Source organism: Lissotriton helveticus, chromosome 6 (assembly GCF_964261635.1).
Source record: "Lissotriton helveticus chromosome 6, aLisHel1.1, whole genome shotgun sequence".
Lineage (NCBI taxonomy): Eukaryota > Metazoa > Chordata > Amphibia > Caudata > Salamandridae > Lissotriton > Lissotriton helveticus.
The window spans coordinates 13,795,543-13,823,247 of NC_136067.1; the positions used below are offsets into that span (position 1 = coordinate 13,795,543).

General features: G+C 51.3%; 1 protein-coding gene across 2 annotated transcripts in view; it reads right to left on the reverse strand.

Moving 5' to 3' along the window:
- Positions 1-27,705, reverse strand: part of LOC144761189 (sulfotransferase 1 family member D1-like) — a 153,278-nt gene that overhangs the window by 100,000 nt on the left and 25,573 nt on the right. The window contains exons 1-2 of one of the 2 annotated variants that reach the window (XM_078646690.1): positions 27,015-27,106; positions 25,574-25,740 (exon numbers count right to left, since the gene is read on the reverse strand). In XM_078646690.1, the coding sequence (XP_078502816.1) occupies positions 25,574-25,724 (151 nt within the window). In that variant the 5' untranslated portion in view covers positions 25,725-25,740; positions 27,015-27,106. Of the gene's footprint in view, positions 1-25,573; positions 25,741-27,014; positions 27,107-27,705 lie in introns of those variants that run through there. The other variant, XM_078646691.1, reaches the window with a different exon arrangement.

The window sequence follows — 27,705 nt, forward strand, 5'->3', positions numbered from 1 at the left end:
TAAGCAAAGCCTCTGGGCTAGGGCTGTAGACCCAGTGATCTGGCTGTGGCCCTACTGTCTTTGAAGCGATGTAGCGCTGAGTCCGCTTTAGAACCAAAGAGACGAGTGCCATAAAAAGGCAAGTCCAAAAGGGTGGCATGCTCATCTGAAGAAAAAACAGACTGCCTTATCCAGGTGCGCCTCCTGGTTGGCACTGAGGTACCTATAACCCTAGCAACAGAGTCCGCTGTATCAAGCCCAGATTGTATGACTTGACGGGCTGCAGTTTGTGTGGCTGACAGTGTAGGAGAGTAGGATTTGCTTCTTTTGGCTACCCCCACTTTTTGCTGATGTATCACTGTTTTCAAATTAGACTAACTGGGATCCTGCTAATCAGGACCCCTGTCTATCTGCTTTCTCCTCTAGATTGATTGCATGTACTTTAGGATACTGAGGTACCCTTATCAGTCCCTAGTATATGGTCCACCATGTACCCAGGGCATAGGTACCCCAGAGGCCTCCCCAGGGCTGAAGCACGTATTGTGCTACTCCTGTGAGGCCAATCAAAATGACACCACAGCCCATGTGAGGTGGTGCATGCGCCCCTTACTTGGATATAGGTTACCTATATCTATTCTAAATCACTGCACAAATAAACCAACCAGTCACCCCTATGGCAGGCCTTATAAATCCTTAAGGCAGGGTGCTGGGTTTTATGTGAGACGGTGCCCATGTATGAGCAGAGTCCCTCTGCAACCTTCAGAACCTATTTTCTGGGGTTGTCTGTGATGCAGCCAACCATATATATTTAAGTGCATTATAACCGCCGGTAAATGCTGACTTTAAAACAGTTGCTTAGAAACAAGTTGTGTTTGGTGTCAAGCACCTTGGAATCATACCTCCCCGCCAGTAACTGGTGGGGACGTATGATTCCACGCTTCTAGAGGGACTTATGTGAAACACCAGTACACCCGGTACCAGCTTTCTCGACCTGGGCATCACAAAATGGATGCTGCCAGCCACAGACACAAGTCTGCCCTTCTGCTGCTGAGCCGAGCTCAAGCAAAGGAAGGCCTGACAATAGGTTTCCTGTCACAGGGAGGTGTGACCACCTCACAGACAGGCTTTAGTGTATTGGTCTGGGTGGGTGCACTCTGGGAGTGCTAGAGTGTCTGCACTGGGGGCACATTTGGTATCCCTGTGCATAGTCCAGCTCAAACCGGTTGCAGGAGCCATTTGCTCCTTCTCTGGCGTAAAACTGGACAAAGGACATGGGTGACGCCACCCCCTGTTCTGATCCTCCCATAGGTGGGTCCCCAGAGTTTGTCTAACCCCTTCCTTGGGTATAAAGTAGGAACCCCTGACTACAGGACTTCAGATTTTACCTGGATGAAACTCTGCAAGCATAAACCAAGTACTTTGACAATATACACTATGCTGGATGACAGAAGAATCTCCCTTGGAGTAACGGAGTTGCTCCCCTGCAGACGCAGGCACCCTAACGCATTTGACTGGTTTTTATCTCCCGACTTCCGGAGGACCCCGAAGATTTATGTATGCAGGAGGTGGGTTCCTGAGCATGTTTGAGGTCGATCTGCTCTGAGCAATTCTGGAAACACGCCGAGATCAACGCCCTTCTCAAAAAACCTAAGGCAGACCCAAGAGACCTCAAGAACTTCCGGCCCATCTCTCTGCTCCCCTTCCCGGCCAAGGTCATTGAGAAGATCGTCAACCGACAGCTGACCCGCTACCTCGAAGACAACGACATCCTGGACCCATCCCAGTCAGGCTTTCGCAGCAACCACAGCACTGAGACCGCCCTCATCGCTGTCACCGACGGCATCAGGATCCTTATGGACAAAGGAGAAACAGCCGCCCTCATCCTCCTGGACCTATCAGCAGCCTTCGACACGGTCTGCCACTGCACCCTGACAGCACGCCTCAATGACGCCGGAATCCAAGAGAAAGCCCTGGCCTGGACCACATCCTTCCTCTCCGGCAGAACCCAGAGCGTCCGCCTACCACCCTTCCGCTCCAAGACCACAGAGATCATCTGCAGCGTTCCACAGGGATCATCCTTCAGCCCGACGCTGTTCAATATCTACATGGCACCACTCGCCCACGTCACACGACAACACAGCCTCAACATCATCTCCGACGCCGACGACACCCAGCTGGTCATATCCCTCACCAAAGACCCCCGCACCACCAAAACCAACCTCCACAGAGGAATGAAGGCCATGGCGGAATGGATGGAGAACAGCAGGCTGAAGCTGAATTCAGACAAAACGGAGGTCCTCATCCTCGGCCACACCCCAGGGTGGCCTACATGGCTAGGAACAGCCCCAGAACCCAGCCACCACGCACGTAACCTGGGGGTCATCCTCGACTCCGCCCTCTCCATGACCAAGCAGGTCAACGCCGTCTCTGCCTCCTGCTTCAACACCCTCCGAATGCTCCGTAGGATCTTCAAATGGATCCCCACCAACACAAGAAAAACCGTCACCCAGGCCCTCGTCACCAGCAGACTAGACTACGGGAACGCCCTCTACGCAGGAACAACAACCAAGCTCCTGAGACAACTGCAATGCATCCAGAACGCCTTGGCACAACGGATCCTCGACGTCCCCCGACGCAGCCACATCACACCCCACCTGAGAGGCCTGCACTGGCTCCCCGTCAACAAGAGGATCACCTTCAAACTCCTCATCCACGCACACAAAGCCCTACACAGCACCGGACCAGAATACCTCAACAACTGTCTCAGCTTCTACACCCCCACCCGCAGCCTCCCCTCTGCCAACCTCGCCCTCGCCACAGTTCCACGCATCCAGAAAACCACCGCCGGTGGCAGATCCTTCTCCTACCTCGCCGCCAAGACCTGGAACACTCTCCCCACCGGCCTACGACAGACTCAGGACCTGCTGGCCTTCAGAAGACTCCTCAAGACCTGGCTCTTCGAGCAGTAGCAGCCCCCCAGCGCCTTGAGACCCTCACGGGTGTGTAGCGCGCTTTACAAATGTTATGATTGATTGATTGATTGAAGCAGGGAGAGCACAGGGGCAGCGAGGGGAACAGAGGGAAGAAAAAGGGGCATGGACCACGTACAGGCAGCCGGGGAAGACAGACAACAGCAGTCACAGACACAACATTAAAAATACAGGCAATACAATAAAAGCAATAAAGCGGAGGATGAACAAACCTACCTACAGCCTACCACTGGCCACAAGGGATGAGGTGCAGGTGGTAGCCTGCGGGTGGTGGAGGGCCTCGAAATTCTTCAGCAGCGGCAGCTGGGGCAGGGAGGCACAGGCGCTGCTGTGCGGAGGGGGAGCGACCTACCTGGTGGGGTCAAGTGTCGCTGTAGGGAAATTGGCCACCTCAAAAGTTTGGGGTTTTCACCCTTCATCTGTGTTAGCCATAAGAGGGGCTTATGGTCTGTCTGAACAATAAAGTGAGTGCCAAACAAGTATGGCCTCCGCTTCTTCAAGGCCCAAACCACAGCAAAGGCTTCCCTTTCAATAGTTGACCAACGTTTCTCTCTGGGGGTCGGCCTTCTGCTAATAAAAGCTTTTAGCTGATCCTGACCCTCTTCATTCAGTTGTGATAACACAGCCCCTACACCCAACTCAGATGCATCAGTTTGGACAATTAATTATTTGGAATAGTCAGAATTTTGCAGAATGGGAGCAGGGTACAGGTCTTGCTTCAGGTCATCAAATGCCTTATGACAGCTAACTGTCCACTGAACTTTCTCAGGCATTCTTTTGGAAGTTAAGGCCTTCAGAGGGGTCACTATGGATCCATATCATTTGACAAACCTCCTGTAGTACCCAGTTGAAAGCTCTGACCTGAGTCTGGGTAGTTGGAGCAACCCAGTTCACGATGGTCTAGATTTTGCTCTGCAATGGTTGAACTTAACTTCCAACCACAAGGTGCCATAGGTATACAGCCTTACTCTGCCCTTTCTGGCACTTGGTGGCCTTGATAGTGAGGCCTGCTTTATGCAGAGCCTCCAAAACATTCTAAGGGGGACCAGGTGATTTTCCCAGGTGGAGCTAAAGACAGCAATATCTCTAGATCAGCTGCACTATAGGCTTCCAGGCCGGTAAGGACTTTGTTCACCATCCTTTGAAAAGTGGCAGGTGCATTCTTCAAGCCAAAGGACATCACCTCAAATTGGTAGTGCCCACTAAGGTTTGAGAATGTTGTTTTTGGCTTTGCCTCCTCAGTTAATATGATTTGCCAGTAGCCAGCTGTCAGGTCAAATGTACTCAGAAACTTGGCTGACGCCAAAGTATCTATAAGTTTATCTGCCCTGGGTATTGGATGTGCATCAGTCCTAGTGACTTCATTGAGTTCCCTGTGGTCAACACAGAACCTCATCTCACTCTTACCACCCTGGGTGTGAGGTTTTGGTACCAAGACTACTGGTACCCAAGGGCTATCTGAGGGCTCAATGACTCCAAGTTCGAACATTTTCTGGACTTCAGTCCTCATGCAGTTCCTGACAACATCAGGTTGCCTGTAAATCCTATTTTTAACAGGCAGACTGTAACCTGTGTCCACTTCATGAGTGCACCAGGTAGTCTGACTTGGAGTCAGTGAGAACATATGTCTCAATCAATCAATCAAGACACTTATGAAGCGCACTACCTACCCCTTAGGGACCTAAGGCGCTGGGGGTAGGGGAGGAGTGCTGCTACTGATCGAAGAGCCAGGTCTTGAGGAGTCTTCTGAAGGCGAGTAGGTCTTAGGTCTGCTGTAGGTTGGTGGGGAGAGTGTTCCAGGTCTTGGCGGCAAGATGATAGAAGGATCTGCCACCGGCGGTCGTTCTTCGGATGAGAGGGACTGTGGCGAGGGCGAGGCTGGCTGAGCGGAGCTGGCGGGTGGGGGTGTAGAAGCTGAGTCGTCTGTTGATGTATTCTGGGCCGGTGTTGTGGAGAGCTTTGTGTGCGTGGAGGAGGAGCTTGAAGGTTACCCTCTTGTTGACGGGGAACCAGTGTAGGTCTCTCAGGTGGGGGGCGATGTGGCTTCAGCGGGGGATGTCGAGGATCAGGTGTGCCGAGGCGTTCTGGATGCATTGCAGCCGTCTTTAGAGCTTGGCCGACGTTCCTGTGTAGAGGGCGTTTCCGTAGTCCAACCTGCTGGTGACGAGGGCCTGGGTGACTGTTTTTCTCATTTCATTGGGGATCCACTTGAAGATCCTGCGGAGCATTCGGAGGGTTTTGTAGCTAAATGAGGAGACGGCGTTGACCTGCTTAGTCATGGAGAGGGTGTCTAAACTGCTGTAGAACTTTTCTGCAATCAGTTTGCTGCTGGTCAGCGAGGTTGCCTGCCAAGGCTACACCACCAACTGAACCATCATCAGGGTTCTGTGAGAGCAGGTCAGGAAGTGGAGCACTCTTTTCCTCCTGTCACTCATCAGTAGCCATGAGCAAGCCCATGTCTGCCCTGGCAACAGATGGTTTGAGCCTGTTCACATGGAGCCTTTATTTTACTTTTTTTTAATTATAACGATATATATGCTGTACATAGGATCACAAATCTGGATAATTCATTACATCGCCACCTCCCACCCCTCACCCCAAATCCCAGCGACAAGTACAGTGGAATACGAGCAGTGGGAATTCAGAGAGAAAACAGTTTTGCACTACATTTATATTTGCTCGCACAAAAATATATCTGACTAAGCAATCATTAGTTTTTGATGACATTAAATAGAAAGCAGGGAAAAAAAGAAAAAGAATAGGGACATTGAAAAACTCAACATTAAAAATGCATTCGGCGAGTCCTAGGAATTCATTTGGCTAAGCCACCTGGTAAAGGTCTCCCACATCTCTAAGCATTTTTCTTTAGCCCGCTTACCTTTTTTGGCATAGATGGCACTCTCCAGTTTACAAGTTGCTATCAGTTGAGCCAGCTATTGCGAAAACGTTGGGGCATTTGGATCTATCCAGTGGGAAGCTATACAGATCCTAAGGCATGGGAAACAATTATTTAAGCTCCCCCATTCCTTCTATTCAACATTTCTTGTAAGCCCAACATAATAATTGCTGGAGTTAGTTGAATGTCGCGCAATAAAACTCTGCCCAGGAACTGCTGTACTTTATCCACCAGATGTTCTAACTTCAGGCAGGTGGCGAACATGTGTACCGAGTCTGCACTGAACTCAGAACATCTAGGACATAGTGTTCCTCTACCGGTTTCCCAGTTAGCAATCCTGCCGGGAGTTATATATACGAAGAATCCTGTCTTATAGAATTGAGCCTGTAGTTTTGTATTTCTCGTTCTCTAAGCTCGGAGGGCCTAGTATTCTCCTCTGTGTAAAGATATTTATTAAGTTCTCGGAATGCCCCTGTATCTTATCTAGGTCATTAGTAATCTCTCCTGTAATAGTTTAAATTGAGGATATTAGATCGGCAGTGGACTGTTGTCTAGTTGAGATGGCTAATTGATGACCAATAAGTTCGCTGTACTCGTATATCTTCTACCGGGCCGAGGCCCACTTTGCGGCCACTCTCTCTACGAATATAGTCCCAATCTCAGCTTTTGCAGCAACTACCTCAATCTGTCCAGCTTCAATTCCTGCCTCTAGCTGGACGGCCTGTGTTAGTTTCTCTTCTGCTTTCTTCATTTTATCTTGCAGAAAAGAAACCTGCATTTTCTCTTTTTTGTTTCTCCTAATGGAGAATCGTAGCATCTCATCACGAATGCCTGCCTTTAAGGTGTCCCACACAACCATGGTCGGGACTGACCCAATGTTTATATTCAAAAACTTTTGAATCCAGCCCTGCATGTGTGCCCGATATCTATTGTTATATAAGAGCGCCTTTTCAAAGCTCCAGTTCGAACCTTCTCCACTATAACCCAGCCCCGAGATTTAAAATAATTGGATTATGATCTGACATAAATCGTGGTGCAATGTCAATAGAGCAATCCTGTACCAGAGAGGAAGAACCCATGAAGTAGTCAAGTCTAACCAGAGAGAGATGGGGAGCTGAAAAATAAGTAAATCCCTCTTGTTTGGGTCTTAATTCAGCCCATAAATCACGTAGACCACGATTATATATTACGTTTTGTATAGCCTGATATACGTTTGGTTTCCTGCCTCTATAGTTCCACTGATCACTCATTTTCCATATGCTAGGCAAGTCGAAGTTTAGATCGCCGCAGAGAATTATTGGAAGAGGCCAATGATCCCCAGATCGTCTAAATTGCTCCAGTAAATGGAGCATATAGTGAAGACAAGATTAGGGGATGAAGAGCATCCTGCAATCACCCATCTCCCAAGGGAATCAGTTTTTACTCTATTCACTTTTATAGAAAGTTTTTTCTGTGTCATAATCCCAACTCCTTTAACCCGTGCGCCCTGAGAGTTTCCCCCGATGACTTTGTACCTCAGTGAGTTCAGCATGTGTTTCTGTGCTCCTTCAATGTGCTTCTCTTGGAGACAGCCGATGTCGGCCCCCAGTGAGCTTAACCCCTGTGCTACCTTTTGCCTTTTTGTAGCGTCATTTAGCCCACAGATATTTACAGATACAATTCCGAGATAATTCATCATACTCATTTTATAATCTGGGTTGATTGACTTTGCCTAATAACCGATCTAAACATTTAAGTGATAGCTCTAAATACATTTAGAAAACCAATAAATAGCCCAACATAGCTTTCGGCAGCAGACCCAACCATAGAAAATATTGTACTTTTGCAATCGACAAAGAAGTGAATTTTCTTTTTCCACCAACCACACAGTTTGTTAGTCTTGGTTTCCCCCATTTCCCCCCCCCTTTTTTTCGTACTCTATTTTTTTTAGGGGGGTCCCCCCTTTCCTGTGTCAGTTTCCTCATTGCTCCCTGCTTCCTCTGTGTCAACTGTACTAAGTCTCCCATGCCCCATTCTAGATTGCACAGCACCTGAGTAAAAAATAACACCACATTTTCTCCAACTGCACTCCTTTTGTCCCCCCTTGCCCCCCATAATTGGAGCAATCAGGAAGGCCCTGAATGATGGTGAGCATTTGTGAATTCCAACCACCAGGCCATGTGCATCCTTACTGCCAATCTGCATGTTTGTAAAGGGCCTCCGTACAATGTGCAGAATGCCTTGCAACCATGACCTCGCGACATAAATAACCCTGGGCGTAGTTTGCGTAGTAGCACTACGAGCAGCTACGCGAAGTGCACATCTCACTATGCAATCTACGCGACCTGCGTAGTGCGGTAGGGAAAATGCTGTTCGCAATGATTGCACAGTGCCGAATGCTGTGCAGTCATTTCAAACGGCATCATGCACAGTGTGAGCTGTTGTTTTCTGCCGCTTGAGTAGATTTGTAATCGAGTGGCAGCTTTTTCAATGCTGACTGGTATTTTCTCATCGCAAGCGGTCACGAGCATACGCGACCACTCGCAATGAAAAAACCTGACCTCCCTGCGTTGAGAACCTCGCCGGGAGGTTTATTTTCCATGGTCGCGATCAGCAACTTGATGGAAAAAGTCACGCCGGGATGTTGATTTTGCTCGCTCGCGGTCACCAACTTGACGTAGAGGACCGCAAGCGAGCAATAAAATGCCCTCTACGCTACGCGTTTTTATACTGTGCTATGTGCAATTCGCATAGCGCGTAGTTGCACAAACTACGCACACTCTGCGAGCGTAGCATAGTTTTCAGCCCAGGCCAAGACATAAACATAAATTAGTAAGTGAATGTGAAAAGAGAGGAAAAAGAAATATTGGAAAAAATAAGAAAAACAAAATAGCAATTCATGGAACTATAACCACTACGAGGCTTAGCACATTAGCCTAGATATTAAACCCAGCTTAGTTCAGCCCTTTTTTCCCTGGTGATGTCCTTCAGATATTCTCCAGCCTTAATTTCAGACAAGAAGACCCGAGTGGACCCATCAAATATAACTTTCAGTCTAGCTGGGTTCATTAGGTACACCTGGGCACCTTGCTGTTGAAAAGGAGATATAAATTATCGGAGTCTCCACCTCCGCTCCACAGTTGTGTGGCAGAAATCAGGCTTGGCGAAAAACTTTACTCCATCAACTTCTTTCTGGGAATTCGGTCTAGCCTGATCATAAACCATCTGCCTTAGAAGGAAGTCCCCAAAGAAGACGAAAAAGACCCTGGGTTTCTCGCTGCCAAAGCTACTACCATCTCGGTCCCAGTTCCAGTTGGCCTGCTCAGGGACAGCGTCTCGAAGAAGACTGACAATGTACCGTCTTGGGTCATCTCCTTCAGGGATCCCCTGAAGGCGAAGGTTGTTCCGTCATTGTCTATTTTCTTGTTCCTCCATTTTTTCCATTAGGTCTGTTAGGCATGCTGCATGGGAGGCACCATGATCTTTTATGGTGGCAACTTTGGTCTCTAAATTCTCTGTGCGTCCTTCAACCATTGTAACCCGGTCACCAATATCTGTACAGATCTTGTTCAGCTTCCTTATGTCCCCGTGAAGCTTTTTGGTGGACCCTTTGGTCACACAATTGTAAGATCGGACTTCCTCTTGAAATTGCTTTATTGTACTCAATATAGAGGTTAAAGAAGGTTCTGCTGGCTGTTCTGATGTAATTTTGGGGCTCTCCCCGTGAGAAAATTTGGAAGGTTCTTCCCCGAGGGGAAAAGAGGATAAGGAGTCTGAGTAGCCCCATTTGAGCAGACTACATCTTTTACTTCGTGATTTCTTCTTCTGCTGGATGGTTCCCGAGGTAATCGAATTATCAGATTCATTGTCATTTGAGACACTTCCTTCACTCAAACTGATTATTTTGTTCTCTGTGCCAGACATGGAGCCATTGGATACAGAATAGAAATATTCACCAGCGGGGTCCGGAGTCTGAGGGGCCAAAAACCCAATGTTATCTTCTAGGTCTAGATTAGATTCCTCACCTCTGCCAGTCTGGGAATCTGGGCCCGTGCCAGCCATGACAGCAGCCACCGCCGAGACGTAGGTAAGAGGCTCTGGGACCAGGGCTGGAGACGTTGTAATTGCTGGCCTGAGATCGCCAAAGCGTTACTTTTTCTTAGTGCAGAAGATACAAAGTTGTCAATGCTGTTATTATCTTTCATTTGCCTGCCCTGATCCTTGGGTGACTCCGTTAGTGTTGTGACCCCCCCTGTCTGTAGCGCTGTGGAAGTATCCGCCTGGGAAGTGTCCACCTGCCCTGGGGCCCCTTCCACTTGGCTCGGCATTGGTTGATTATCAGGATCAATCACTGGTAGTGAGGTAATTTCCAGCAATATTGAAGGTACCTTAATGTTAGACAGGCCGCATGGTCGGGCTGCCCCCTCCCCGCAATGGGACCTGGACCCTGGCTCCCCCTGCATCCCCCAGCCAGAGTCCCCGACGACCACCCGAAGTACACTGCAATTCCTCACCCACAAGACACCAGCTCCGAACCCAGCTGGCCCGGGTCACCATCCACACCACGGCCTCGGCCCAGCCGCCATCTTGGACCACTACAGCACGAGGCCGCGTGGCCTCAACTCGACCCTCACCCCGGGCCCGGCCGGGCCCGACATCGAGGCACCAACCTCCCCCCGGGAGGCAGAGTGACCACTTGGCGAGTCAATGGGAGAAAGGAATCGTCAACGGCTCTCCTCCGCCAGGTGTCGATCACCCCCGGCCGCCTGGGCGCTGGCTCCACCCCCATGCTGGGTGTCTGGACTCCCTCATCCCGGACCTCCCGGCCCCCCAGGCGCGAGGGTCCGGACATCAAAGGGGACCAGACCTATAACTGGGGCAGGACCAGACCAGGAAGGCAGTTGTATCCTGGAGTCGAGAGACCCGAGAAGAACTCATCCGTGACTTGGCCTGCTGGCGCTGCCGCGGCCCTCTGCCTCGTGAAACCATCGTCTTGGCCTGCTGGCGCTGCCGCGGCCCTCTGCCTCGTGAAACCATCGTCTTGGCCTGCTGGCGCTGCCGCGGCCCTCTGCCTCGTGAAACCATCGTCTTGGCCTGCTGGCGCTGCCGCGGCCCCTGCCTCGTGAAACCATCGTCTTGGCCTGCTGGCGCTGCCGCGGCCCCTGCCTCGTGAAACCATCGTCTTGGCCTGCTGGCGCTGCCGCGGCCCTCTGCCTCGTAAAACCATCGACTTGGCCTGCTGGCGCTGCCGCGGCCCTCTGCCTCGTGAAACCATCGTCTTGGCCTGCTGGCGCTGCCGCGGCCCGCTGCTTTAAGAGACTATCACCTTGGCCTGCTGGCGCTGCCGCGGCCCGATCCCCAGACACTCCAGCTCGAGGATTGTGAGCTCGCCTGTTACCACTACCTGTACCGATCCGGTACCAAGACTGTCCCGCTACCCCCTTTCCCTACAGAGACCAGAAGTGAGAGGACCCCCGGGTCCAAGTTATCCTGTATCGCTGATATCCTTGCCTTAAGAACCTTATATAAAGCCTTGAACTCGACTTGGTGTGGTGCCTGTTTGTGGGGAGGGAGGGTACTTGTCTGTACGATCGCTGGAGACGGTCCCCCTCGGGGATCTCTCCCTCGGTATCCGGCCGACCCTCAGGGTCCCCGTCTAACATTGGTGGCCAGCGACGGGATCCGAACCTACGCATAATCGTACAGAAAGTCACTCGCCCACCACACACAACAACCATGTCAATAGAGAGCGGAACAACGGAGAAATTTCAGATGGAAAAATTGGAAGACTACAACCACCGGGAACTGAAGCAATATTGCATAGAACTTGGACTTCCAACCACAGGTCTTAGCACAAAGGAAGACTTCAAACGAGCCCTAGAAGCTTGGGCGGAAACGGGTACGGCCGTACCCCGAACACAAACAACCGAGACGAGCCCCGCACCAACTAAAGAAAGAGCGGATCTCTCCCTGGAAGAGATCCGAGAAAGAGAAAAAACCAGACTCCACGAATTAGAACTTGCCCGACTTCGCTTGGATGGGGAACTCAAGCTGGCAGAACAAAAAATAACCCTGGAACACTTACGGCTCAGGGAAGAGCGGGAAGACAAGCAAAGACAGAGGGAGCTAGAGGAAAAGAGACTAGAGTACGAACATGAGCGCAATCTCAAAGCACTGGAGGTCCAGAAACAGAATAAAGACCTCGGGCTCCCCGAACGACCGACCCCGTCTGCCTCGACCGAACCCAAGGTTCACATCCCCAAAGATGTCATCCGGGAATACCACAAGAACGATGATATACAGCAGTGGTTTAAAGCCTATGAGGTGGCAATGACCTCCCACCGGATTCCCCGAAGCGATTGGGGGGCCGGTTTATGGGGGAGGTTTGTCAACGAAGGGCGGGACGCCCTGCTACAACTCCCGGACCAGCTGATGACCTCCTACGACCACATGAAGGCCGCCCTCCTCACTCGATACGGGCTCACACCGGAGATGTACCGCCAACGGTTCCGCGACTGCAAACGGATTCCGGGTACAACTTGGGTGGAGTACGTGAACTTTTTTAGCCGAGCCTTCGAGGGGTGGATCAAGGGCAACAAAGTAACCACCTACGAACAACTCTTTGACCTTATCGTATGGGAGCACCTGTCGAACAACTGCTTCGTGGAGCTCCGGCAACACCTCCTGGACAGTAAGCTAACCGACCCTCGACAACTAGCCGTCGAAGCCGACCGGTGGGAAAGCACCCGAGTTGGCAGGAACGCACCCAGCGAATTATCCAGACCGTATCGCCCCCGAGGGGGAGGAGGAAGTCAGGGTCGGGGGAGAGACCCCGGCCCCTCGTCACCCCCCAGAAACCCCTCGACCCCGGTTGGCCGAGGAAGCCCTGCCGTCCGGGCCGGTTTCCGGGCCAACATTACGTGCCACAGGTGCCAGCGACCCGGCCACTACGCCAGTGATCCCAATTGCCCAAAGAACCCGAACACTACCCCCCGCCAAGTTGCAGCGGCGGCCCTAGGGGAAGAACTAATCCCGGAAGACCAGGAAGAGTACGAGACCGATCCCTCTGAATGGGCACCCGCCGCCATGGCACTGGTCTGCTTAGGGGAGAGAGACATGATTCCGCGGGCCCCCCTTCCCGCCAACACCCAGAAGTACGGTCAATGGGTCAACATTAATGGCCGCCGGGCGGAAGCCCTCCGCGACACCGGGGCCAGTGTAACGGCGGTCCGACGCCACCTCGTCACTCCAGACCAAATCTTGCCGAACATTCTTTGCCCTGTCCGATCAGCCGACAATTCCGAAAGCCTATGCCACATGGCCTGCGTCGCCTTCGAGTGGGGGGGAGTAACAGGGATGTTAAAAGTAACTGTCCGCGATGATGCCCCCGTGGACTGCCTCCTAGGAAACGACCTTGAAAGCTCTCCCTGGGCAGCTGTCGAACGGAGGGAGCACCTGGGGATGCTTGGCCTCCCCGAATGGGTCTGCGTCACGACCCGGTCCATGACCGCCCGCGCGGTCCCCAGCCCAGAAGAGCCCGAGTGGCCAGAACCTCCTCCCGCGCTCATCCCCGAGGAGGCCGCCCCAGAAGCCAGTCCATTGACCCAAACCGAAGAAGGATCCGACCAGCTTCGGGACGTCCCTGACCTGGCACAATGGCGGCAGGAGGGAGGCCCCACGCAGGAACAATTCCGGGCCGAACAGAAAACCTGTCCCTCTCTCGAAGGACTCCGGCAGCAAGCCCTGGCCCAGAGCGCCGGGGATACCTCGGGGGCCCACTGGATCTACTGGGACCAAGACCTGCTCTACAGCGAGCAGAAAGTTGCAGAACTAGGGGCCAGTCGGGTGCTGGTGGTGCCCCTTCGCTTCCGAGACTTCCTCCTGAACTTAGCCCACGATGTCCCCCTTGCCGGACACCTGGGGCAGGATAAAACCTACGACTGCCTGGTGACCCATTTTTTCTGGCCCCACATGCGGAAGGATGTCACCAACCACTGCAAGGCCTGCCCCACCTGCCAGGCCAGCGGAAAAAGTGGCCGAAAAATCAAAGCACCATTACAACCCTTTCCTGTCGTCACCACCCCGTTTGAACGAGTAGGAATAGACATTGTGGGGCCCCTCGACCCTCGAACAGCCCAAGGACACCGGTTCATCCTGGTCCTGGTAGACCACGCCACCCGCTATCCCGAAGCCATCCCCCTTCGGACTGTGACGGCCCCCGTGGTGGGCCGGGCCCTGATGGGGATCTTCTCCCGGGTGGGGTTCCCCCGGGAGGTCGTCAGTGACAGGGGCACGAACTTTATCTCCAGATATATGAAGTCCCTCTGGCAGCAATGCGGGGTCACCTACAAATTCACGACCCCCTATCACCCGCAAGGAAACGGACTGGTCGAGAGATTCAACCGCACCCTCAAGGGGATGATTATGGGTCTAGAAGAACCCCTTCGACGCCAGTGGGACGTACTGCTTCCATGCCTCCTGTTTGCCTATCGGGAGGTCCCGCAGAAGTCCCTCGGCTTCAGCCCCTTTGAACTACTGTACGGGCACCCCGTCCGGGGCCCCCTCAGCCTAGTCAAGGAAGGTTGGGAGCAGCCTCCCCAGAAAACTCCCCCGGACATCTACCGATATCTCCTGGCTCTCCGCAACCAGACCCGGCGGTTCCGAGACACCGCCAAAGCCAACCTCGAGGCCAGTCAGGAGGACATGAAGAGGTGGTACGATCAGCACACGTCCTCCATTGAGTTCGAACCTGGACAACAGGTCTGGGTGATGTCCCCGGTTGAGCCCTGTGCCCTCCAAGACAGATGGTCCGGGCCCTTCAAGGTAATCGAACGCAAGGGGCCCGTCACCTATTTAATCGACATGGAGACTGCCCGGAACCCCCTACGGGTCCTCCATGCCAACAGGCTCAAACCCCATTTTGTGCGATCCGAACTCAGCCTCCTGATGGCTACCGATACTGGGACAGAAGAAGACTCCGAACCCCTTCCGGACTTACTGAGGGCCCTCGAGCAGGATGGCTCGGTGGAAGGGGTCCAGCTCTCCGAGGCCCTGTCCCCGGAGCAACGCCAAGACTGCCAAACGCTCCTGAGGCAGCTCGCCTCCCTGTTCTCCCTCACCCCCGGAGTCACCCCCTGGTGCCTCCACGATGTGGACACCGGGGACAGCCCTCCTATTCGACACCGGGCATACCGCGTACCAGACCGGGTACGAGCCTGCATCCAGACCGAGGTGTCCAAGATGCTGACCCTAGGAGTGATCGAACCCTCAGACAGTCCCTGGGCGAGCCCAGTCGTCCTGGTTCCCAAGGCAGCTGCCCCGGGCGTTGCCCCTGAGCTCCGGTTCTGCGTGGACTATCGAGGGCTGAATGCAGTTACCCGGACCGACGCTCATCCCATCCCCCGGGCAGACGAGCTAATTGACCGGATGGGGGCCGCCCGCTACCTGAGCATCTTCGACCTAACAGCGGGCTACTGGCAGATCGGCCTCACCCCTAGGGCCCAAGAACGATCCGCCTTCTCTACCCCAGACGGGCACTACCACTTTAAAGTCATGCCCTTCGGCATGAAAAACGCCCCGGCAACGTTCCAACGGCTGGTAAACCAGGTACTGGCGGGCCTGGAAGACTTCAGCGCCGCCTACCTGGACGACATTGCTGTGTACAGCCACCAGTGGACCGACCACCTCCGCCACCTGCGGGAGGTTCTACACGCCCTCCAGCAAGCAGGGCTCACCATCAAGGCCAGCAAGTGCCAAGTTGGCCAAGGGTCCGTGACCTACCTGGGACACCAAGTGGGAAGCGGGCTGGTGGCCCCTCTCCAACTCAAGATTGCTGCCATCCAGGCCTGGCAACCCCCGACGAGCCAAACGGAGGTCCGGGCCTTCCTGGGGCTCACCGGATACTACCGGCGGTTCGTGAAGGACTATGGCAGCATCGTGGGGCCCCTCACAGAGCTCACCTCCAAAAAGAGCCCCAAAACCGTCAACTGGACCCCGGACTGCCAATCAGCCTTCGAGAAGCTAAAGACCGCCATGTGCACGGCCCCCGTGCTCCAGGCTCCCGACTACAGCCGGGAATTCCTTGTGCAAACGGACGCCTCCGATCATGGTGTGGGGGCCGTCCTCTCCCAACTCAACGCCGAAGGGGTCGACCATCCGGTGGTCTTCATCAGCAGACGCCTCTTGCCCCGAGAACAGCGCTGGAGCACCATTGAGAGGGAGGCCTTCGCCGTAGTCTGGGCACTCAAGAAGCTCCGGCCATACCTCTTCGGCACCCACTTCCGGGTGCAAACAGACCACCGACCCCTGCAATGGCTGATGCAAATGCGGGGGGAGAACCCGAAGCTGTTGCGCTGGTCCATCTCCCTGCAGGGGATGGACTTCACGGTGGAACATCGTCCAGGCCAGGACCACGCCAACGCCGACGGCCTGTCACGCTTTTTCCGCCTCAGCGAGGAGAGTCCCCAGGAAGATGGCTGACTCTCCCCGCCTTCAGCTGGGGGGGACGCATGTTGGACAGGCCGCATGGTCGGGCTGCCCCCTCCCCGCAATGGGACCTGGACCCTGGCTCCCCCTGCATCCCCCAGCCAGAGTCCCCGACGACCACCCGAAGTACACTGCAATTCCTCACCCACAAGACACCAGCTCCGAACCCAGCTGGCCCGGGTCACCATCCACACCACGGCCTCGGCCCAGCCGCCATCTTGGACCACTACAGCACGAGGCCGCGTGGCCTCAACTCGACCCTCACCCCGGGCCCGGCCGGGCCCGACATCGAGGCACCAACCTCCCCCCGGGAGGCAGAGTGACCACTTGGCGAGTCAATGGGAGAAAGGAATCGTCAACGGCTCTCCTCCGCCAGGTGTCGATCACCCCCGGCCGCCTGGGCGCTGGCTCCACCCCCATGCTGGGTGTCTGGACTCCCTCATCCCGGACCTCCCGGCCCCCCAGGCGCGAGGGTCCGGACATCAAAGGGGACCAGACCTATAACTGGGGCAGGACCAGACCAGGAAGGCAGTTGTATCCTGGAGTCGAGAGACCCGAGAAGAACTCATCCGTGACTTGGCCTGCTGGCGCTGCCGCGGCCCTCTGCCTCGTGAAACCATCGTCTTGGCCTGCTGGCGCTGCCGCGGCCCTCTGCCTCGTGAAACCATCGTCTTGGCCTGCTGGCGCTGCCGCGGCCCCTGCCTCGTGAAACCATCGTCTTGGCCTGCTGGCGCTGCCGCGGCCCCTGCCTCGTGAAACCATCGTCTTGGCCTGCTGGCGCTGCCGCGGCCCTCTGCCTCGTAAAACCATCGACTTGGCCTGCTGGCGCTGCCGCGGCCCTCTGCCTCGTGAAACCATCGTCTTGGCCTGCTGGCGCTGCCGCGGCCCGCTGCTTTAAGAGACTATCACCTTGGCCTGCTGGCGCTGCCGCGGCCCGATCCCCAGACACTCCAGCTCGAGGATTGTGAGCTCGCCTGTTACCACTACCTGTACCGATCCGGTACCAAGACTGTCCCGCTACCCCCTTTCCCTACAGAGACCAGAAGTGAGAGGACCCCCGGGTCCAAGTTATCCTGTATCGCTGATATCCTTGCCTTAAGAACCTTATATAAAGCCTTGAACTCGACTTGGTGTGGTGCCTGTTTGTGGGGAGGGAGGGTACTTGTCTGTACGATCGCTGGAGACGGTCCCCCTCGGGGATCTCTCCCTCGGTATCCGGCCGACCCTCAGGGTCCCCGTCTAACACTTAACTATAGGAAAATGTTTGCTGATGGAGGGCAATAGATCCACTCCTCCCCCAGCCAAACCCATCAATGAGAGCACTCTTGAAGACTGTGTAATTATCAGCATCCTGTTCTCTTACAGTGAGCTTATCTCCCCTTTGTCAGCAAAGGAGAGCCACAAAATAGCTTCCCGCTGCTCCTGAGGGACCCTCTGTACTTCACAGGCCCTCTCCCGTGCAGTTATGCATGTGTAGATGTCATCTCCACTCAGATAGGGAGGGGCTATCTTGTTCAGGTTCCTATGATCATGAAAATACAATTGCTCTTTCTTGAGCCTGAGTTTGATTCTTTCATACTCTAGTAATTGACACTTCTTACGATAAGAGGGTTCTCTTCTATGAGAAGCAGAGGTCTCTACAGAAGGACCTGAATGATGAGATTCCTCAGAGGGAGTTCTTGATATTTTAGGTAAACTTTGTACTCTCCCTGGTGGAGTAAAGAGAGGGCCACTGGGGCCTTCTCCTCCACCTAAAGGAAGAGTTGGATTTTCAAGGTCGGAATCATTTTGATCCTCCTGGCCAGGATTAGAGTCCATATCAAAGAAGTGTTCACTTCCTGGTCTATCCTCACTTCCTGTCCCACCCACTCTTTCTACTTCATCAGACCCTGGGGTCTTTCTGAGGTCATCTAAGAGCAACATCTCTATGAGACGGTGGGTGCTTGCACTTCTCCTTGTCCTCAGCTTCCTAGATGTAGACATATTTCTCAATTCTTGAAATGAGAGATGATCATACCTAGTTGGCAGAGAGCCACTGGTTTCTCCTTTAGAAGGCATACTAGCATCATGTGGTGTAGGCACCTACCTAACCTAGTGGGAACTAAACTCTCTTGAGTTGGAGAAAGGGTGTGCTAGACCCTTAACTACCCAACTTGGAGTTGGGAGAGAAGGCCTCAGTGGCCCTCTCTTTACTACACCAGGGAGAGTACAGGGTTTGCCTAGAAGATCAAGATCTCCTTCCGTGGAGTCTAGTCATTCAGGTCCTCTGTAGGGGCCTCTGCTTCTCATAGAAGAGAATCCTCTTAAGATAAGAAGTGACAATTACTAGACTATGAGAGAATCAAACTCAGGCCCAAGAAGGAGCAATTGGCCTTAGACAGGGAATCCCTAGAACTTCAGAGAGTTTCCAGAAGATTGGGACTAGAGTTCCATGGTGGCAGCAACAGTGTCCCTAGAACTAGAGAGTATTCTCATGATCATAGGAACCTGAACAAGATAGTTCCACCCTATCAGAGTGGGGATGACATCCACAAATGGATGACTGCACTGGAGAGGGCCTGTAAAGTGCAGAGGGTCCCTCAGGAGCAGTGGGCAGCAATCTTGTGGCTCGCCTTTGCTGACAAAGGTAGAGACAAGCTCCTCACTGTTAGAGAAGAGGATGCTGATAATTACTCAGTCTTGAAGACTGCTCTCATTGATGGGTTTGGTTTAACCACTGAGCAATACAGGATTACGTTCAGAGACACCCAGTAAACACAGACCCAGGACTGGGTTGACTTTGTAGATTGTGCTACTAAGGTCTGGAATGCTGGTTACTTGGCAGTAAAGTGTGTGATTTTAAAGGATTGTAAAATGTAATTATAATATTAAAAACAGCCATTTGCAATGCAATAGGTCTCGTCTTTGCGAGAGTTTGTGCTTTTGACATTGTAAATGACACTGCCTTTTATTTATGTGTTTTGAAAACCTGCAAGTGGTGCACGTAAACACACACTTTGTAGGTTTTCTTAACACATACATAAAAGGCATTGTCATTTACAATGCTATATTGCATTGCAAATGCTTTAGGCACGTTAACGCTACATAAAACTGCTATAAATATAAATAAACACTATAACATCGCTGTGCCCCTTACCGTGGCTGCAGGGTATGCAGTGCTGTGAAAGTGGCAGCAGTGCTGTGCTGTGCCCGTGGCTGCAGGGCATGCCACCCCACGTGTTCCCAATCTGCTGCTCTGGTCCGGGGCTGGGCTCTGCCGGCCTCTGGTTCGTTGGGGATCTTCAAAGAGAACCTGTTCTTCCAGTCCGGGTCTCATTAGCCACCAGTCAAGGGGGGGATGGGCAGGGGTGGGTGTTAAATATCCCTGTCTGCTTGGGCTTTACTTTTCTGCCGGAGAGGAGGCGCAGGGCCAGGCGTGCGGCTGGAGACAGGGGCCACCGGAGCACAGGTACCGAGATCACAACTTCAGTGCAGTGGCTTTAAGGCACCATTGTTTGCGGAGCTGTGCATTTCCACATGTGGAAGAAAAGTTGGGTGCTTTTAGTGTGTGAAAGTGCGCTGTGAAGGTGCAGAGGAGGAGTGGGCGGAAGGTTGTTTTGTACCCTCTCAGTTCACATGGAGTGGCTGAGGGAGCAACCCCAATGGAGAGGGGAAAAAAGATGCTAATCAGCGATGAGGGGGGAGGTCCTGACTGCAGCCCGCGTATCGTTTCTGCTGCTTTTAAATTTGACCATTAATTAGAGAATGAGAGGAAGGGGCAAGAAAATGGGCCGCTGTGTTGGAAATGCAGCTCAGCTGGGCTGGGATCCAGGCCCTCCCCACTGCATCACTGTCTCCCTGGGAACCTCCAGCACAATCACAGGAAGTAGGCGCAATTTTTTTTTTCCACTAAAACTTTTAAAACTTTTATGAACTTGCATGATTGAACTTTCTTAAAGCAGCAGGGCTAAACGACCCCTGCCCACCGTGACCCGCCCCCTCTCTAAACGCCAAAAGGCAAGTTCCCAGTCACACGCTGTTGTGTTTGATAACAAATACAGCGGACCAATGCTCTCCATTACAAATTGAGTCAAGTTATTAAACAAAAGATATTAGTTACTTTGTTGCATACATTGTAGCGTTGTTGTAGGTATTTGGGGTTAGTATATGCAGGGCCATTGGAATTATGCGACAGGAGACGCCCATATTTTGCGACACTTTAGCGCGCCTCCCTGTCACTGTAAAGACACAAATCCATCCAAAATATTTCCCTTTCAGGACGTACTCTTCAAAGCTCTGAGTGTAATTAATACGCATCCACGTGCACGCACGGAGTTTGTTTTCTGGAGATCACGGAATGCGGGCAGTCTAAGCAGCGATGGTCACGCCCTATGTTTAAAGAAAACGCTGCTTTTGTTTTGGAAAGTGTGCGATGGTGAAAGAAGCACAGCACCCGGAATGTGTGTAACTGCCAGTGAAGCAGGCATTGCGAGCTGCTCCCTATCGGCTTCCATGGGGGTCGCGGACGAGTCCATTTTGAAGGCAGAGGAGGAGAACGAGGAGACCGTAAAAAAATAAAGTGCTCACCAAAACACACAAAAGCGGACGAAAACTGTAGTTAGGCGGTGCTGCTTCCGGAATAAACATAAGTGAGTATCAGAACAGCAGCTAATGAAAAACCCAATAAGAAGAGCAATGCCAGAGTTAAACCAATGGCAAGCAGCAGTAGAAATTACCTTGAGTTTCACCCAACATACTGATTACTTAATGCCTCGGAGAGTCAGCGCATGCACTGCCCTATGCGAGACCTAAAAAGGAGTTGCTTGCACAGTACACCCAGAAAACCCTATGGCCTCTGAGCGCCTGTGTGACTTTAGAGCACAGGGTGGCTGCTGACTAGAGAGACAGTAAAACATTCTGATTGCTAGAACCCAAGGTCAGATGTCAAACTGCACAGGTGGTGAGAGACTCAAGCACCTGAGTCTCCTACCGCTCAGGCCACGACTCCTTGGTATGCTCTAACAGCAGAAAAACAGTAGCGCTCTTTCAAATATATTCTCCATTTTGGTTTTACCCAAACACTTTACTAAGTTTAAAATGAATGACAATATATTTGTGTCTGTGGTCCTAAAAACATATTATAAAAGTTGTAATTCTGCAATTTCATTCAACATCCAAGGTCAATTTTACCAACATCTATTCTCCCCTTTGTATGGTATGTCAAGCTATGTTCCCACTTAGAAAATACCTTGCAAAAAACGAGGAGCAATCTCACATGATATTAATATTATACTTTGTATTAACTTCCCTAAACAAAACATCTCCAAAGGAAAGTGGACAAACAACAGGTCACATTTTGATGTAGTAGTAGTACAAAGCTTTATTTCGATATGAAATATCTTAAAAAGCACTTTGGCAGTTAAAAATACAATTCATTATTAAAAGACATTAAATAACACTTTTACTAAAATACAACAGTAAAAGATCATTAAACCAATTACAGCTTTGGACACAGTTAAAAAGTAGTCGCCTTGTGAAATTATCTTAGGTCTTTCAGTCTAATCACCCACGCCCAACTAAGGAATTTAGCCACCCCGCAAGCTAGGGTGGTGTTCGGATCTGTCTGCAAAATTCTGAGGGCAGAAGAATGATTCTTGGTCTCAAGCTGGCGGCAGACAGGTTTTAACCATTTCGTCCTAGGTTTACTATAGGCGCGACATACAAAGAAAAAGTGTGGGATAGTTTCAGGTGCATCGGAACAAAACGGGCAATCAACAGGTGTTTGGTTGGGTGGTTTCCACTTACAGGTGCGTTCACGAACCGGAAGAGTTCCCAGTCTGAACTGAATGTAGAGTGCCCTATCTCTGGGTGTCCTAATGAAATCCAGGTAGGGTTCAAGCCGATGTACTGTCTTGTGTAGACGGAACTCATCTGTCAACCTGCCCAGGTTGGTATCTCTAGAATCTTGGGCATCAACCCATAACCAATAAGCTCTCTTAATTTCCAGTTTTGACACCGATACACCTGACTCCCATACAATATTAAAACCAATAGCCAATAAAAGCCTCTTTACCCTAGTAAGCCAAACTATTTTATGGGACCCCTGCATATTCATGACTTCTCTAATGCCATCTGCATAACTAGATAGCTCAGGTGTACGCCACAAACGGGCTCAATAGAGAAGCGGGCGCAAGATAATAAGATAATAAGATCTTTAATTGATCGGCGACCCATATCGCACTGAAGTGGTTTGGTTGGAAAACCCCTAGCTAATGAAACGAGTTCTCTAAAAAACTTATTTTCAGCCGTAACAAGGGGATCAACGTTGTTGAAACCCCAGAGCTCAGCTCCGTACAATGCACTACCTACTGCTTTTGCAGCGTAAATCTACAGTGCAGGTGCTATGGGTCTGGATATTGAAGCTTTGTGTTCCCTCCCATTGACTCCCAGAACACGCTTGTGGTTCAAGGCCATTTTTTCAATGTGTGGGTGCCATTTCAATTGATCAGATATCCTTATCCCTAGATAATCAAATGTTTTAACACGCTATAGGGGCACCTCGTCAAGTGTAAGTGTACAGTTGGATTTCCTGCTAGGGTTAAAATAAAGGAGCTTGGTTTTGGTTGTATTAATTACCAAGCCCCTTGAGTTACAAAATGTACAAAAGCGATCTAAAAGCTTCTGGAGCCCCATTGGTGTTTTAGATACCAGTAGCGTATCATCCGCAAAGAGCATGGCAGGGACTTTGACACCAGCCAGGGTAGGGGCATCGGCCTCAATATCAGACAAAAATGAAACAACCTCATTAACAAACAGCGAAAAGAGGGTCGGCGCCAGGACGCATCCCTGGCGGAAACCTCTATTCACCGGGATTTTGTCGGTTTTCTGCTCCTGTGTACCCCACCGGATGCATGCATAATTTCCATCATGCATACGGGCCAATAAATTTAGAATGGGCAAGGGAAACCCCATCTCCCGCAAAACCGTCCACAGGCGCTCTCGGGGAACCAGGTCAAACGCGGTCTTTAAGTCAATAAACGCCAAATACAGACCGCCCTTGCCAATGCTTACTATCTTCCAGTGCAACAAAACCAGCCTAAATGCCTGGTCAACAGTGCTTGTGCACGCCCTAAAACCTGCCTGGAATTGGGAGATGATGTTGATCCTCTCCAGAAGAACCCTGCCAACCACCTTCTGGCCAGCATCAATGAGGCTGATTGGATGATAGTTGGCAGGGTCTCCCCTTGGTCCCTTCTTATAAATTGGGATCACCTCGGCCCCTTTCCACATTTTGATGGGTTCCTTGTACCCACTGACCTGCCAAAATGGCCGAGTTATATAGGTGCATTGTCTACATCAACAACCTAAAGGGAGGTTGCTTTATACAGGAAAACCCACATAAGGGATCATAATGTTGTTAGAAAGTCGTACATAAAACTGGCATGCTAAATAAAGTGTAGCAATGACGCTGAAGCAGCAGCAGCATCACACAGGCCTCCACAGTGGTGTGGCGCAAAATGATGGGGATCACCCTGCAGAATTTGACGAGGGTCCCTGAGTCTAAGATATCTTACCGATACTCCTTGGCCTGAACTGGGGCACCATTGTTTGAAGGTTGGGGGGAGTTCCATGGTGTGTCCATGGTGGGCAGCAATTGACAAAACCGGCCACAGCGTCACTTCCCCTTTTTTTAATTTTTTTGATAGATATAGATATATATTATTGTAAAATTATAAAATTAATTAAAATAGTTTATTAATTGTTTTAAAGAAAATATATATGAATTATTATGTATGTGTGTTTAACTTTTTTTTGTTATGTTTATTTATTGTATATTTTTTTAATTTGAACAACAAACAAAGAACTAGGGGTCTTGTCCAGGGAAAATAGGTACACCGTATCCTAATCCTATTGCAACCAGTGTCACAGTCAGAAGTTTTTACTAGATCGCCTGGCGACCTGTAAACTATGAGAGTATACACCTATACACCCAATGCAGGATCACAAGTGGTTGTCAGTGAGACTCACAAAGATCAAAATCAAGGATTCCCATCAAAAATCTCTGGTAGATCTATATTCTCATCTGGTCATCCAGTCAGACTGGGGTGATCTGTCCCTCAGGCATTGGGACCCTGTTTTCATAAATGAAGCCCAATATGTGGATCTTCTTACACCTAAAGCCATAAGAGCAGGCCTGTTACATTATCTACTAACCACGCAAAAATCCCCAATGATGACCTGCAACTGTCTGAGCACACAAAGACACTCCCAGGCTGGGATAAAAACACTGTCCCCTTTGTATCCTAGAGTAATACATCTAAAGATGGCCAATAATTAGGAAAACTTAGGATTTAATAGAGAGGGTAAGTAATTAGGGGGTAGATGTATCAAGCCTTTTGCAATTCGCAAAGGCCGGAATTCTGCGAATTTCGGCCTTTGCGAATCGCAAAAGGCTTTTTGCATTTTTTGATATGTATTAAAAAATCGCAAAATAAGGAATCGCAAAAATTTGCGATTCGTTATTTTGCTTAAGCATTTAAGGAATCGTAAATTTTGCGATTCCTTGAATGCGATGTATGTAGGTTTTAGAAATTGCGAATTTGGGTTAAGAAATCGCAAATTACCACCAACTTGTAGTTGGTGGTAATTTGCAATTTCTTTTAAAAATGCCCTATTTGGCATTTGTGAAGGTGGCATGTGACGCCCATACATGCCCATAGGGCATGTATGTGCGCCATATGGACACACATGTAAATTTCAGGAGTGCAGCAGGGTGTCTTTGAGACACCCCTGCACCCCCGAAATAATTCTCAATTTGCGTTTCGCAAATTGCGAATCGGAAATTGAGAATTATTTCACAATCATTCCTATGGGCCTCCTGTCCCATAGGAATGCATGGGAAACTATTCCTTAATTTGCAAATTCGCAAATAAGGAAGTCTAAGAAATCGCAAAAAAATAGCGATTTTCTACATACATTCCATTTTAGGATTTCTAAATAGCGATTCCTTAAAAATCGCTATTTAGAAATCGCAAAATGGAATCTTGATACATCTACCCCCTGGTTTCAATTGGGACTACTACAGTGTTGAAAAGCTAGAGTCTAACATCTCAGTGGATAAGAACCAGTGCTATGCCACTTAGAAAAACAATGCTGAGACTGTGAGTGAGGTTGTTATCAGAATTCCTGGTGTTCAAAATATACTCCAGAATTGACTTTCATATTACCGACTGAGCTTTACTCATATCACCATGGAGGCACTCACCTGCTCTGGGATAAGTACAGATAAGCAGATCATCTGGTCGAGCCTGAAAACTCTCCACTTTGGCCCAACCATCAGCAAAATACTTGATGAGTGGTACCCCTTGGACGATCGTTAGCGGTTGTCTTGTTATGACTGCCTCCTGTTTCTCCATCTGGATGCAGAGATGGCTGAAAGAGAAATAGAACACTAAAGAACATGAAAGGTTTCCTAGGTTTGCAGGCTTCCTAGGATGTGTCCCAAACACAAGGGGCCCGATTCACAGAATGAACTTAAGACTAAATCCTAAACTTACTACTATTTGGTATTCACAGAATGCACTTACTACTTTCGGGATTCACAGAGTGAACTTACTACTTTCGGGATTCACAGAATAGATTTAAGACTACTAACTTTACGTCCGCACTTGGGCCGGAAATTCTGGCCCGGAGGCGAAGCTTGCGGCCCAGAGGCGGGGCTTCCGGCCCAGAGGTGGACATTTCAGCCGTGGCTAAATCCCTACCTCCGAGCCGGAAGCTCCGCCTTCAAGCAGGAAGCCCCGGCTCCGGGCCACAAGCGTCGCCCCTAAGCCAGAAGCTCTGCCTCCAGGCCAGCAACTCCACCTCCGGGCCGGAATTTCCAGCCCGAGTGCGGACGTAAAGGCAGGACAGCAAGCACAAGCAACGAGAAGGGGGGAGGACAGTAAGCACAAGCAACGAGGGGGGGGCAGGACAGCAAGCACAAGCAACGAGGGGGGCAGGGGAGCAAGCACAAGGAACGAGGGGGCAGGACAGCAAGCACAAGCAACGAGGGAGCAGGACAGCAAGCACGAGCAACGGGGGGCAGGGGAGCAAGCACAAGCAACGAGGGGAGGGACAGCAAGCACGAGCAACCAGGGGGGCAGGACAGCAAGCACGAGCAACGGGGGGCAGGGTAGCAAGCACGAGCAAGCACGAGCAACGAGGGGGGTAGGGGAGCAAGCATAAGCAACGAGGGGGAGGATAGCAAGCACGAGCAATGAGGGGGGTAGGGGAGCAAGCACAAGCAACGAGGGGGCAGGACAGCAAGCACAAGCAACGAGGGGGGCAGGAGAGCAAGCACAAGCAACGAGGGGGGGCTGGAGAGCCAGCACAAGGAATGAGGGGCGGGCAGGATAGCAAGCATGAGCAATGGGGGGCAGGGGAGCAAGCACAAGCAACGAGGGGGGGAGGACAGCAAGCACGAGCAACGAGGGGGGTAGGGGAGCAAGCACAAGCAACGAGGGGCAGGACAGCAAGCACAAGCAACGAGGAGGGAGTACAGCAAGCACAAGCAACGAGGGGGTAGGACAGCAAGGGGGGCAGGACATCAAGCACAACGAGTTACATAGCAGGGGCAAACAAAGTGAGATACTGCATCTAAACATTGCTTTTATCGAAAAGATGCATGCTTGGTGGGTGCTGAAAGCTACATAAGAGAACTTAACTTGTTCAAGTGTTGAATCGGGTCCGGACTCTGAAGGCAACGAACACGTCCATGTTTATAATGGTCCTTTCAAGTAGCTAGTCCGGGATTCACCACTGTGCCTATCGGCAACCTTGTACTACGATGATGCTGTCAGTTTCCCAACATTGCCTGATCACGTTAAGAGTCCTGCAAACGGCAAATGCAAAGTGAATATCTTTCTCGAAAGCGATTCCCAACCCTCCCCCCTTAACAAATACCATGCAAGGTCCGGTAGTGTCAAATGGCGGAATGAGAGGGAATCAACACATGTGCCACAATACCCTGACGGCAGCTTCCCTAAACAGGTCCATCTCCATCAGTCACATGGGCCAAAGCTGGGGGCTCGATCAGTCCAGTGCAGCAGCGACGAGTGACTGTGGGCCTTTGAGGCTCTTGAGCAGGATCCAGTCTGCAGCTGCGGTGTCCTTGTTTGTTCGTTGGTCCAGGGCGGGGGGCGGGCAGCACGGTCCATGCTCAGATTTTAGCCCCCGGCCTACACTCCACTCCCTGGTCTACCAGTCACTTCCTCGCGAGCCAGGGCTGCACAAGATGGCGGCGGCGCCCAGGAAGCCATCTTACAACACCGCCTGCCCAGATCATGACCACCCGGACACGCCAGTTACACGACCCACGTACCCGCCTTACCCCGGCCACACAACCCCGTACCCGAC